General features: G+C 38.5%; 1 protein-coding gene across 1 annotated transcript in view; it reads left to right on the top strand.

Moving 5' to 3' along the window:
• Positions 1 to 378: 378 nt before the first annotated feature.
• The window catches only part of LOC128887253 (uncharacterized), a 25365-nt gene continuing 11449 nt past the window's right edge, over positions 379 to 14294 (top strand). Inside the window, exon 1 of the mRNA XM_054142946.1 lies at positions 379 to 908. Within this exon, the coding sequence (XP_053998921.1) occupies positions 765 to 908 (144 nt within the window). The 5' untranslated portion in view covers positions 379 to 764. The remainder of the gene's footprint in view (positions 909 to 14294) is intronic.

Here is a 14294-nt window from a genome sequence, read left to right as displayed (position 1 = left end):
TAACTACTACTATATTTCTCCCAGTTTAGCTGAAATTTTCTTTAGTTACTTCTCATGTTTCGATAGAAAATACATCCCACTTGATTCGTTATATTAACAACACGAGCATCGTAATCCGTATGTTTGTGACCTCCCTGTAACTACTACTATATTTCTCCAATGAAAATGAAACTTTTCTCAACCGCCCTCACGGAAGGTTATGAGTACAAAGAAGCTGTACGATCATTCCCAACCATAGACGCACGAGGGTCCTGAATCCCGAGTGTAAAAGCTCGCGTCTGTGTCGCAGGATCAACCCGCGGTTTCGAGAATTCTCGCAGCGCGCCTGCGTCGCTTCAAGCACGCGTACACGCTAAAGTATATAGGTGAGCTGTTACCGTTCTAGGCGTCACATTGTATCCTCGAGCACGTCCTTTCGTCTTTCTGGTATTAACCCGCGTGCCAGTATCCACGTTCCGACCACGACCACGAGTTCCCTCGCAGCGAAATTCGAAATCAACGCCAAGTCGTTAACAACTCCTGAACGTACGAGCGATCTGTACTTTCGAGGGCGACGAAAGTCGAGATAATCGAGGAGGAAAGGATCGCAGAGTCGTTTGGATCGCGTTTGGAAGAGGATCCAGAGGCTCCTCTGGAGGAGCAGTGGTGCGAAGACCGGTAAGGACCTCGAAGAGGAAGGAGTTGAACCCTTGGAGCCGCGTACGCGGATGCTGTAAGCGGACAAGAATCTTACGAATTCCAAGTAGAGAAGAAAGGCCAGAGAGATGGGGAACGGAGTGATTCCACTGGTGGTGGTGGCCATGGTGCCCATCATCGCTGGTACCATTGGCCAGCGTGCTCTCGGCAAGAGGAGCATCCAAGGGAACCTCGACTTTCCAGACTATGCTACCAAGTACGACGAGTATCCGGTGAGTAATCACTCGAACTAACTAATCACTCGTTTCTATGTAGTTCGACATTTTTATCAACCTTTTGTCTTCTCCGTTGCATAACGTGTTTCTAATTCAATACATGATGGATACCATTGCTAGAAAGTTAACAAAAGCAAGATTTGCACATGTGTTTTCATGTAGGAACGTCTTCAGAGATTCTCAGTATGTTAATAAATTAACAAGTTGCCACTTATTAATTTATTCATGGATGTATGAATAAGCAAGAAATAACCTCCTCCTTGAAGTTGTGAAACGTGTTATTTGATAAAAGTGGACAGAATTTGATTAAAATAATGGATAACAAATAAAACCGATGCAATACAAGCTACCTTATAATCGTAACGCTTGTTTGTTGAAACAATGAACTTTTTGTATGTTAATTTAAATTTATATTAATCAAGGTATTTCGTTAGATAAAACTATCAAAATGATTCGAAGTTCTGCTGTAGCTCGACTAAAAAACAACAATTTCTATGTGAATTTTAATAATCACAATTTTAATAATTATCATTTATTCGAACGTGTGTTGTTCTCGTAAAGAAATAGTCAGTTACAAACGTTGTTGTTTAAAATGTATCTGTGATGTAAAAACACGCTGTTACGTTATCCATGATGTTTGGAAGTGGCACAGTTTGGTGTTTAGCAGGAGTAAAGCTGTGGGATGGGACACAAAGAGAAACAAATATTGAAAATTGTTGAAATGGCGATACTATAAAGAGAGATAACAGAGTTGTACATAGAGAAGGGAAACACTCTTTTTAATAGAAATTGAGTGACTACAAATATGCTGTTCGTGGTCCTGATCGTTAAAATACAATTGCCGAAACGCACATTCCCTGGCTGTAAAAATTATTCGAACCTTGATCAGTATTTAACGATCAATATGACGAAGATGATTAACAAAAACCTGTGTCAAATTTGGAAATTAATTTCAAGGAAATAAATACAAGTCTTCGTTATTATAGGATAACGGGATAAATGTCGGTATTCAAGGAAACAACAAAATTGTATTCGAATATCATTACACGAATATAATTACTAAATACATAAGTGAATTAACAACTATATAGATAGATTAATATTTCAGTAATGATATTGCAAATCATAAGAGTAATAATATTCGTATCGAGTAACAATATTCAACTAGCGATACTGCAAAAATAAAGTTCCTATACAAGTACTCCAATAGCTATTCGAATTCTCGATAGTCGAAGAATTAATTTATTCTAGCAAGCTCAGTGCTAGCTCAAACTGCATCGAATACGAATTATAATTATTACTATCCTGTATCTATATCATGGAGTAGTTTTGGGGAGTCTAAGAAAATTCTGGAATGAAACCACTCTGGGTTTTCGAGCACCCTTCGAATATTGCGCTTTTGTCTGACGTCGACAGGCGTTAACCACTGGACGAGATACGACTCACGATCAACAAGTAGCATTACGCATTTCCGGTGAACGCCTCTGGGAAACGAGTCTCGGAGGGTTCCTGCGAGCTTCGCCCTCCGTTTACTGTCACTTTCATGAAATAGTCTCTGACCCTTTTTAATCCGCGCGATGTTCTGTAACAAAGTCGCCCCTAATTAATTCTCATCTTAGCTAACAGATTTTGTTATGTAAGCTTCTACGTAATTTATGTAATGAAGGTAAACCTTAGCGTTCAGTATCTACCGAATAGCACTTGTTTGTTGGCTAATCGATAAAGGAATTATACTTGTGAAAATATTTTCGATTTCTTGAGAACAAATGAATTAAAATTTGTCTAAAGTTTAATATTATTTAAGCCTGGAGCCTTTCACTAGCAAATGTTAAATACTATCTCCTGATTTTGATTAGACTCTTTCGGTTGGATTATATTAATCATGACAAAGGAAAAATGAAGAAATTGATGAAGTTCGATATACAGAGTATTATCTGACACTTGAACTCACAGACTAAAATTTACGCAATCTTAAATTTAACAATATAACGACTTGCTAATACGTAAAATTTAATACCTTATTGATTTGTGAAAAGTGATACGTCAATAATCTGTCATCGACAATTTAATAATTTAGTAATGCGTTATTTGAAATTTAATAATATAATAATTTATTAATTCATCGAGAATTTAATTATTCGATTTGCTCGTGAAATTTTTCTTAATAAAATTGCATCAACGCTGGCCAATTCTTTCCAAATATACTAACCTACATAAATACTAATTCTTCATTTTATTTTTGTGCTTAACTGAGTAGCCAAATAAAATTTAGAAAAAGAACAACAACGAAAGTAAGTCAATCGAAAATAGCGAGATGAACGTTTTGAACAGCTTTACAGGGTTTCCAATGTACGCCCATCTTCTGTTCGAGAACAAAAGAAAACGAATGGACTTTCGAAAGTCCGTTTCATCCTTCCTGTATCGTTCACGCAAAGAGGTGTCATTTGCACCGTGATCCCAGCTCAAGGGAATCGATTTCGCGCGTATTTTCGCGGCTTCGAGTTCTGGAACGCGACGAATGTCGATTCGACATTTTCTCGACACATGAAAACGCGAAAGAAAAATCTATGGCTTTGATCCGTGTAACGACACACCTCTTGGAAATGTCAGAAGCTTGTAGCATCGCGTCAAAGTCCAATTTTAGCATTTCGTTGTCTTCCGATTTCTCGTGTTTCAGATTTCGTCTCGTTTAGATTCAAAACGCCGAAGAGAATCGTTTAGTTACGTAGCTGTAGGACAAAATGAGTCTCATAATAGACGATCGTCTTTGTACGTCAAAGATGGCGATAAACCCACGACGACTACGATTGGGGGATCATTTTTCTTGCATGCCAACAGTAAACTTTCTTATTTCGTTACTTTGGAGATTTATTTTTTTTTTACATTTCAACTGTACTCGTGTACTATTTAGTTACACATTTGTGAGACAAAATAACGATCTAGACGAGCTCTTTATAGATCAAAGGCGTCGATAGCGCCTGGATTAGTTCGATTGATTCTTTCACCTGCCAACGGTAGCATGTTCGACGTACGACTTGATCGTGAGCGTCGTTAGGGGCCGCCTCCATTGAAATCGTAACCAATTTAAAAGGTTTTCACGAAGAAACGGGAATCCTTGGCAATAACAAAGTACTGTGACGTTGTCGGTCGCATTTTTGGGGCAGCTTTATTATCTCTGTGTTAATGGCATCCGCGAAAGCATCGAAGGGGATAAATCTGACAAAAAGTCGCCGTTTGTTCTCGACCCCCTGGCAAACACGGAGACAAGCTCGCGTCTCGTAATCGCGCCCATAGAATATTCAATTCTCCGTCGACGTTATTATAGCGTCCTGCAACTTGTATTCCGTTCCATCTGGCATTCTTAAAATTACGTTCGTCTCAAATTTCTTTATTGCAGAGTCTACCTGTTCCATCGCGAGATTCCCTTGTTTCACGGTAAATGAGGGCGTAAGGGGAGTATTTCGTAATGTATTCTCTTTCTTCGTCCTGGTGGTTGCTATAATAAAAGCTAGTAAGGAAGCTAGATGCTCCAGGAAGGAATATTTCAGATATAATTCACGGCTCGAAACGATTATTTCGCATCAATTGGCGCACACGTTTCATTGGAAGCTAAAAATAAATTGTATAGTGATTAAACAAAGTGGTGGCACACCTTCTTCTTCTGTAATATCTTCACAGCCCGATATAAAAGGGGGCCAATACTATCATACATGTATTTAATATATACTGTATACTATAATACAATACTATAATATATGTATTTCGGATCACTGTATGTGTCCGTGAGTTTTCTATGACTCCTACTTTGTTCGACTCGGATAAAATTTTGTTCGCTTCCTCCTTGTGTTTCGATGGAAAATATAGACTACTCAATTTAGAGAAATGTTAGGTCGTCCCACAAGTCCGTGCCACTTATTCTTCTGCCACTCAAATGAATATATGAAGTATACCTTTAAGTCTTCTAAGAAAAGGTAATCTCTCTCGTTTTACAATATTTTATAGTGACTGTCATTATACAGTCACTGTAGTGTTTTTCATTTCTGTAGTGTTTTTTTTTTATTAAATATTGGCCCAGTCTAAAGTACGTATTACTAAACAGTGTAAAACTTGGAATATTAGTCTACGCTGTACAAAACAATTTATTCCTCCAACGATAAAAATAATACAGGGAACATATACTATCACAGTTGTTAAAGTTCCAATGATCAATGGAAAGAGATTTTAAGAAACATCGAGTTGAGTGAATCTGAAATAATAAGGCTTGAAAATAAGCTTCAAAACGATGGTCCTAGGGAACATTTCTTGAAAATGAACGAATTGAAGGGTCCACGACCCTCCCTCGGTCTCCAGAAGACATGTACATCTCCAAACCTTTCTGCTATTTCTTCCTGAATTTATTATTTGTACTACGCAGAATATTATATAGCTGTAAACAATCCAACTACTTGAGCAGTGATTCGTCACTTATAAATTACTCCTAGAATTAAATACTGAAGTTAATTACAACCAATAATTATTCAATTAATTACCCTTACGGTTGAACCTGATAGTCATAATCGATTTAACCGCAGGCCACGTTTATAATCCGCAATCGTAAGCGATTTACCATCTTCTTTCTACATTTCTTTCAATTACCAAACCCATCGATTCAGCCACAATCAAAAACTAATCACACAGCGATTAATAATTAACGACTTAATCATGCCCGATGCATAAATTCGCTTTGATTGTTTGCGTCACTTATCAACCACGATTACACGGCGATGACAATCGTTAGCGGCTTGATTACAGAGCAGGCATAATCGTTAATCATTGATCATTATACGCTTTGTACACCAGCGTAATCGTAAACCAACACAGAAAGAGGATTTACCGATTAAATTGTTCCTTTCCCTCGCGATAAATACGAATTCTGAACCGTGTTTCCTACCGCGCAGACCGACATGGTGCATTGTTACAACAATGCAATCTCCTGTTCGTATTTTTACCCGTGTCACTCCGATGGGCGCACCATCGACCTGTACCGCGATTACTGTCAAACATTTCACCGTTGAAATGCGAATCACGAAGTTCCCCGACTATTTCTTGCGTTTTTTGACGAGGAAGAATTGGCAACTGTATTAGAAGTAGATTCCACTGGAAGTAGATCATTTGCTTGTCTCCTTTAATTGTAATAGCACCAGGTAAGGATTTGGGTGGAATACGTTGCAAGGCATTGCATCTGGTCAGTCTGATGATTATTTTCTAAATTCTCAAACTCGATGATGTCTTTTTTTCGTGCTTTGTAACCTTTGTATAGGTAATGTCATCTAGCTAGTACAATTATAATGTTTCACTATTTATATAGTATCCACACAGTCTCTGTAATTTCTACAGTCTCTGTATCTTTGATATTTCGTATAGTCTGCGTAATAACATAATTAAAAATAGCGTTTCCCCAGTTCGAAGATCGAATTAGAAAGTTATAATTACCGACGAGCAACGAGCCCGAGCGCGTCGAATCAAGACGGAATCGAGTCCTCGCAGCGCGGATTTCGACAACTCATTAATTGTCCAAGTACGTTCGCCGATCGTTGGGATCGATCGATTCTCGTCAGAATGCTCGGCCATTTTCACCGCGTCGCTCTTGCGAACAGTCCTGAAATCGTTCTCGATTAATAAGTCCGGTACTTGACAGCTCGTTCTCGTACTCGCGAACCAACTCCGGTAAAATGGAAACTGTTTCGCTGCTTTCCAGAAATGAGAATGTAATTTCGACGACTCGTCTCCGTCGCCTCGGTTGCAGTTAGTGGAGGAACATTCGCGGTAGAGCGAGGTGATTAATAATTTATCAAATTCGTCTGATTTCGTTTGGCCTTCGTCCAAAGATAGACTGACTATTTTCGTTATCTTTCATGGATTTTCTAATTATTTCCGGTCGGGTTAAGATTCTGAAATTAATATTAATATTCTTTAAGTCTCAACACGAATGTTTAATATGGAATCAATATTTATTTACCTATTATCGTTACTTTATGTATCGTACACTTTATCGCAGAAGCATGCCATTGCAAACTTGTATAAAAAAAAAAAGAAAATGTATAATTTCGTATTGATCTACTTGTTCACAAAATAAAATGTTAAAACAGGTTGAATTAAAATAATTTCATTTTTAAACCATTAGTGTATTATGAACAATGTCAATATGCTCGAAAGGTCGATTAGAAATACTTAAAGATTCGTATTAAATACATGTTTTACATGAATAAATCATGAATAAATCATGAATAAATCATTTGTTACCGAATTAATCACGTCTGGGTTTTCCCTGGGAGATAAGACACGACCGACTCCAGCGCCTATTAATCATCTTTCCGCGCAGCTTTCCGTTAATTACCAATTAATCACGTCAATGATACCGTTTGATCGACGATCTCTGCTGCGACGTCAGACGTCGACCTCCTTAACGGAGTGAAGTTACGTTTGACAGTAGTGACGGGACCAATCCAATGACACATTCCCTAATACACTCCTTAATCAATCTCCTAGCATTGCGTCGATCTATCACACAGATATCGAAATCAGCTGAAATTGGTATTGGTATTGGTATGATGTACTTGTTGACATTTCTAGTAAGATCGATTCTGTACAGACTGGGGCTGGTACTATACGAATAATCGAATAGCCGAGTATGGAACTCGAGTAGAACTTGAATAGGCGAGAATCGTACTTAAATAGAGATCGAGGAGTCGAATATTACGTTTCCATATAATTTGAATAATTATAGATTTCAATGGCATTTGAGCAATCATATATAATATTTGAATAGAATGTAACTATTCAAGTATCCTAATAGTACTCGAACAAAATGTCCACCGAGTAATCGTATCAGCGAACTATTCGAGTACACACACATTCATCGAGTGATCCTAGCCTTAATTTCAACCCGTTCAACCGTTGTATACGAGTCACGTCGGTTGATAATGCCCTCTCTTTCAGCGAAGATCGCCAAGCTATTCTTCTTCGTTATGGAGTTAATAAGGTCACGTTGTAGGTCCGTTTGGTGCACGGCATGGGACCAGAGTTCGGATTAATTAACGCCTCCGATCTTCTGACGCAATCAATATCCACGCCGAACGATATTTCGTTCCGGTTACGCATCGTTTTATTAACCCATCGACGCGTCCACCTTTTTTTTTTCTCGCATTTTTACGAATTTTTTTCGGCGTTAAAATTGGCCCCATATCGCTGCGTGAGCCAAGATGATTACGCGAATTTCCACGAGGCTCTGCAAATTTGATACGCACCCCGGCTCGTATTCCGATTCGTCGTCGTTGATCGAAAACTAAGTTACGGACTTTTTCGGGTTGATGTGCTTTATGTACTTTCTCGGTAGGCATTACTTTATATTTTATTGCTGCGATACGCGTAGTTTATTTAATAAATCTACGCCTGTTGTTGTTCGATGGCGAACTATCCCGCCAAGGAAAGAGTTAAGGCCACCCACTGACATCTCCGGCGTTGAAATCTCTGGAAAGATGTCGCGTCAAACCTACGGATCTCCACTGGAAACTCAATTACTCCAGTATTTGAATAACAGAATTTCCCGATTAAAATTTCCCGATTAGAATTTCCTGATGTATTGTATTGGTGTAATGTGCTGTTTTGTAAAACGAAACAAATAAGTCTTGTTCGCCGTGTCACTCTTTATTCGTTGATAAAACTATCGAAAACGTGTGAGCTTTACCAATCTATAATGAAATTTAAGAAAGTGAGCGTGTTTCATTTATAAGAATGCGAAGTCATACAACTTGACTGTAACACCTAATGTACCAATCATACATTTGTTTATTTCTTATGAATCGAGTATTTACGTTCATTAATTCGTTCTTGTTTCTCATTACTTTTATTACGTATCTCTCTCTCTATGATTCTCTGACATCTTCATCAAGGATTTCAATAGTTCTATTGAGACAGACCGAACCCGCCTTATTAAGTCGGGTACCTCGGAATCGCTGAACCCGTACTGTAGCTACAACAACCAAATGTAGCTACAGTCCCTGAGGCTCTTCGAAAACGAATTCATCATGAGATCTCCACGTCTACCCTGCAGGAGTAACTTTTATAGAGATCACGTGTTCGAGGTAGAAAGATTATTCAATGACAGAGCAACCATATTGAAACTAATAGAACTATGGCATCGATAAAAGGTAAAGACAGAATGACAACAAAACTCAATATGTGTGCTTCGTGACATTTTCGATGGGTGAACGATGTCTATGCAGCGATAAGAATTCACGGCACGACGCGTATTGTTTCTTGTCATTAGAGAAACGATGCGACGGAACGACGAGCACTTTTTCTCGTTTACCGCACGCACGTAGAACGAGGAAAACAGAGGGTGTATCATAACACGTGACTAACGGGTGACGTCATAACAGAATTTTCGAACGTGTGAAAGTCCTCCTTTATATTATAGATTAGGTAACTGTACTCGTTTATACCCATTCAAGTATATTTTACTGCATTTGTTCGTATAGATTAAAATTCTGCAATACCTCCAATTTGTTATCAATTTTAATTCAATAGGATTTACCATAGACACCCAGCGAGGATCATGACCAGATTGTCGAAAGTTTCTGATATATTGCAAATCATTTCTTTCGAGAAACAAGGGTTTATATAAAGTCTGTTAATTGATTACAACACGCGGCTATCGGGTGACGTGGTAACAGAATTTTCGTAAGTGTGAAATTAGTTTATACTCGATCAAATATATTTTTCGTCGTAAAGTATATTAAAATGCACAATTCCTTCAATTTATTATCGAATTTTATTTAATAGAACCTATCATAGACTCCCACCGAGAACCATGACTAGATTGTCAAAACTTTCAATCGGAATAAAGCTACTGATATATTGCAAATAATTTCTTTCGATCAACGAGCGTTTGTACGAATCATGTTAATTGATTGTGGTCGTAACAGTTTGCAGTATTATACACTCGTAGCGCCAGAATCGTGTTAGTACGCGACGTGGCAGTAATGATAATTTTATCGTGTTACGCGTTTTATTCATCACCGTTCGTAAGCGAATAAACAAATACCCAATCGTCGTTCGAGAAATGCGTCGTCCAATCATGGTTAGACCGAGCGTCTCCATTCGCAAATAATTCTTCCTCGTCGCCGCGACGAATCGATTTAACGATGATTAAAGCCGCGCCGTTAGTTTTTATTAGTCGACGCATAAAACCTATTGTCGCAAACTCGACTACGAAAAGGTGGACTACATGGTGGATGAAGGTGCTTAAATTGCGTCAATTTTCTGTTTAATTGTAATATATCGGATAAACAAATCGAGAAATTTTATTTATCATTTTGTACTCGAAGATATTTTTTATTTATCATTTTGTACTCGAAGATATTTTTTATTAAATTGCCAACATATTTCAGTCAGTTAATAAACGTTTATTTTAATAATTATTTTGTGTTTATTGAAAGATACGGTGAAGAAAGAAATTTCTCTTCGAACAAAATTTTGACGTTAGTGATCTATTTAATCTATTTAATCTATTTAACTATTTAACGTTATTTGATCTATTTAACTTGTAAAATGTTGTCATCGACCCTAGACTTAGATATTTAATTATTACTTGTAATACCTCGTGGATAATTTGTACTAAATAACGCGAATAATGTTATTGTACTTGTTTGAACTAGACTGCCATCTAAATTACACAACCGTACGACACCCCTTGACGGATTACGCGTAATCCATACGAATCCAACCAATCATCGAGCAACCAGCACCGAGCAAGTTCTTGCTCCAAGCCAGCGTCACGATTTGTCTCTACTTCGTTTACTAACTTTTTTTCTCGTTCGACGTTGCTTCCCTTTACACGAACGCTTGACACGAACTTTGTTTTGTTTTCATTCTGCGACGTCACAAATCTTACGAACGGTTCACTTCGATCCCTCGCGAGACGAACGTTACAGGACATAAATTCTTCCTCGATTACTCCCACGCGTCTTTTCCTCTTCCGCTACCACCCTTCCTCTAACGCGTATTTATTACCTGGAGCATCTGCCTTGTGGCGCCACGAGCCCTCTGAACGCTCGCCAATTAATGCTTCATCACGCCCCCGTCAGCTGTTTGTACAAAAAATGTACAAACTTTTGGTCTCGCGAAGAACTCGCGTCTTCGTCTTTCCTCGAGAGAAGCCTGGTAAAATTCCGGAACATAAATACTTTGCGTACTATTTGAAATTAGCGCAATCCTCCGTTAATCACGACGAACAGCTGAGGTATTTGCACGAAAATGATTACTTAGGGGATCTTTTCGCGAACTACGCTATTCGTAAAATTCCCTTACAAACTGTATCAATCGTGGAAATCCTATTGTATTCGAGAAGTTCCTTCAAGGAGTCCTAATCCTCATCTAATTCTCTAAATTGTCCTAATCTTCCTTTAACAATTTTCATTTTTATTCTCAGCTATGACCAATAATAATTGACATGGAACGTACGCGTATCTATCAATTTTCGCTCTAATATTTTACATGTAGACTACGGATATTTATGCATTTATGGCAAGCAGAATTGTCGAAATATGCATAAGAATCTGGACAATTTCAAAGCTACGCAATATATCAACAATAATATACAATTTATACCGCCCTTTCGTTCAAGTTTAAATTCTTTTCCTGTGCCTGAATAATCATCGTATCGAGCATGCAATCTTCTTCGCGATTTATTCGCGACGCGACGAGAATCGCTGCGGTATCGAGACCAATGCACGTAGTCGCTTTATCGAAAAATATGGACGTGTTTTTTGAATTCGTCGACCGCACGATCACTTTGTTTTCGTTTCTATTGGTAATATAGCTGAAAGGAATAGTTAGTCGATCCGTATGCGCCACGCCCCCTCCCCCCGCGCCAAATGGAATTAAAAGTTCTAACGCTTCGAAAAATAACAATATATACGCAGTATCATGCGAAATATTTTTATCAAAACGTTCATTGAATATGTAGCATCGAATCCTTTTTCTGCGATCCATTGTCCGTGGAATACATAATGATAAGTATCATTTTATGGTAGATAAAAAAGTGCCAAGTTATTTTTAACGTGAGAAACGATTGAACGCAATTAATTACGGTACGTGGCTGACTTTATTTGGACGAGAGTTGCGTTTCGTGACTGTGATTCTAATTTAATTTTCAAATCTAAGCAAATCTAAGTGAAGGAAACCGGATTTTCCTTTATATATTCATCGCGTCGTTGATAGTTCTGGCGTTTAACATAATTGAAAATGGCCGTTGCGTGGGCCGAGTGAAACTTAAGACCCCGTCAACGCAGTCATTTTCCCTGAAACAATGATCAGAGGCGTTTCCAATTTCCTCGAACCCAATTTAATTTCCCCAAGCCGCGAAGATTCCCCTGAACGTTCCGTCCGATTAGAAGGCTGACGTATAATCAATCGGTTTTTCTTGGTCGAACGCGAAACCTGACACGATGTCGTCGACCAAAAGAGATAAACAAAAGCTGCTGTTGGTTTAAATAAGTTCGAGGTCCGTGTCCATCAATGTTAACCCCTTGCACCTCGAGGCCTTTTTCTCTTAGGCGAACTAACAACTCCAAACGATTCCGACTATATTAGGGAAGCGTTTTACTGGTACTTTATAACGATCGTAAATTCAAGCAAACGTATACAAATAATGCAATTTATAAAACGTACAACATATAAAACAAAATCTGTTAAATATTTTACTTTGTATTTGGTTTCTGTATAATATTTTACAAAACAATCCCCGAGATGGATTATCAGTTTGTTAGGGCATGTCTCATAATAATATGAGGTTTCTCGCCTGATTCCAGGTTTATTACGGCCATAGCAAACCTTACAGTCCCTCTTTACCTCTTTCAAAACGATATGAAGCTTTCCATTGTAGACGAGCTGTAATGTCTAAAAAATACGTATTTTAAATGCTACGTACAAATGTTGAGAAAATATATGAGAAATATAACGAGTAATATATTCTTAAAATATGTGGATGCCTACCAAAATATGAATTTTAAATACTATTCACAGACATTGAAAGGTTAACAAATGCAGCACTCCCTCGATATAACGTCACCGGTGAGATCTATTGACGTTGTTATTTCGAGGGAGAACGCTGAATACAAAACAAATTCAAATACTTTATCGTTTATCGAACGACTGCATTAAGCGTTAATAGAAATTCGATGTGAGGGGACACTGTTTAGTAAAAAAAAAAAAAGATAAACAGAAATTACACGTTCACGCGAGCCTATAGACGCAACGTTCTCCGTAACGAGGAATTACTGGCGCGTTTTCCAAGAACACCGTGACCCGTTAACTTTCTGCCATCGTACCACAATTCACGCTTCATAGACTCTTACTTTGATATATAACAGAGCTTAGACTCTGTTCGAATAATTTAGTACTCGAATGCTACGAACAAACTTCGAGTTTATCGTTAATTAAATATATAATACTCGAATAACATTGATGTACAACGTGCCTTCGCAAATGAATGAAATTGTTGGTTAAATTTAAGTCAATACCATTTGACACAGAAATTGATGTTTCAGGTCAGTCATATATCATTTGATATCCAATTCGTAGTAGATTTATCGAGTTAAACGCTTGGCAACGGGCAAAAAGAATTCGAATCGCGATATCTGGCGATCGATCCATTAATTATCGAAACGTCTAAATAAACGAGTAAATATAAATCAGTCGTCTGGGTATCGGTTCGAAGGTGGGGAAGGCACAGACGCATCGGAACGTCGCGACTCCGACGCTATAAATCGATTAATTTGCTGGTGTTTGTCCGAATCGGTCGGCGTGTGACGCTCACGGCTACTAAAATTAGCGGCAAAGAAATTGACCGGAATTAGCGTTTACCACGCGATTATTGTTCCACGATACGCGCCGCGATGAAACGATCAACGATACATCGATAGCGCGGCATTGAAATGTGCGGAGGCGCGCCGGCTACACCTCCCCGACAATTAAATCCATTCTGGCGCGACGAATGGATGCGTAATTGTCCTCAGTTCGCGTTTTCGCCAGCGCGCCGGCAAATGCCGGCCGTGTTCACTGGTGGGCGAGCTTCATTATCATCCCACTCGCGAAAATGTGGCGATGATATCTTCTGACGGAAACGGAAGTCGTCGCGGTTCAAAACTGTGATCGCTGACGTACAACTCGAGGGAATTCCCCTCGTTGCTCGTGACGACCATTGTATTATTCGGGATTATTTAATTGGGAGAAAAGTACGCGACGTATCGAACTGAAACTTTTTCTCTTGGTTACTATACGAATAAAGACACTGTACGAATTTTTGCACGAAGTTGCTTCCAATAGCACATGAATCATTAT

Source organism: Hylaeus anthracinus, unplaced genomic scaffold (assembly GCF_026225885.1).
Source record: "Hylaeus anthracinus isolate JK02 unplaced genomic scaffold, UHH_iyHylAnth1.0_haploid 11985, whole genome shotgun sequence".
NCBI classification, from domain to species: Eukaryota; Metazoa; Arthropoda; class Insecta; order Hymenoptera; family Colletidae; genus Hylaeus; species Hylaeus anthracinus.
Note: the sequence above shows the minus strand (reverse complement) of the source record. Positions and strands in the feature narration are given on the sequence as shown.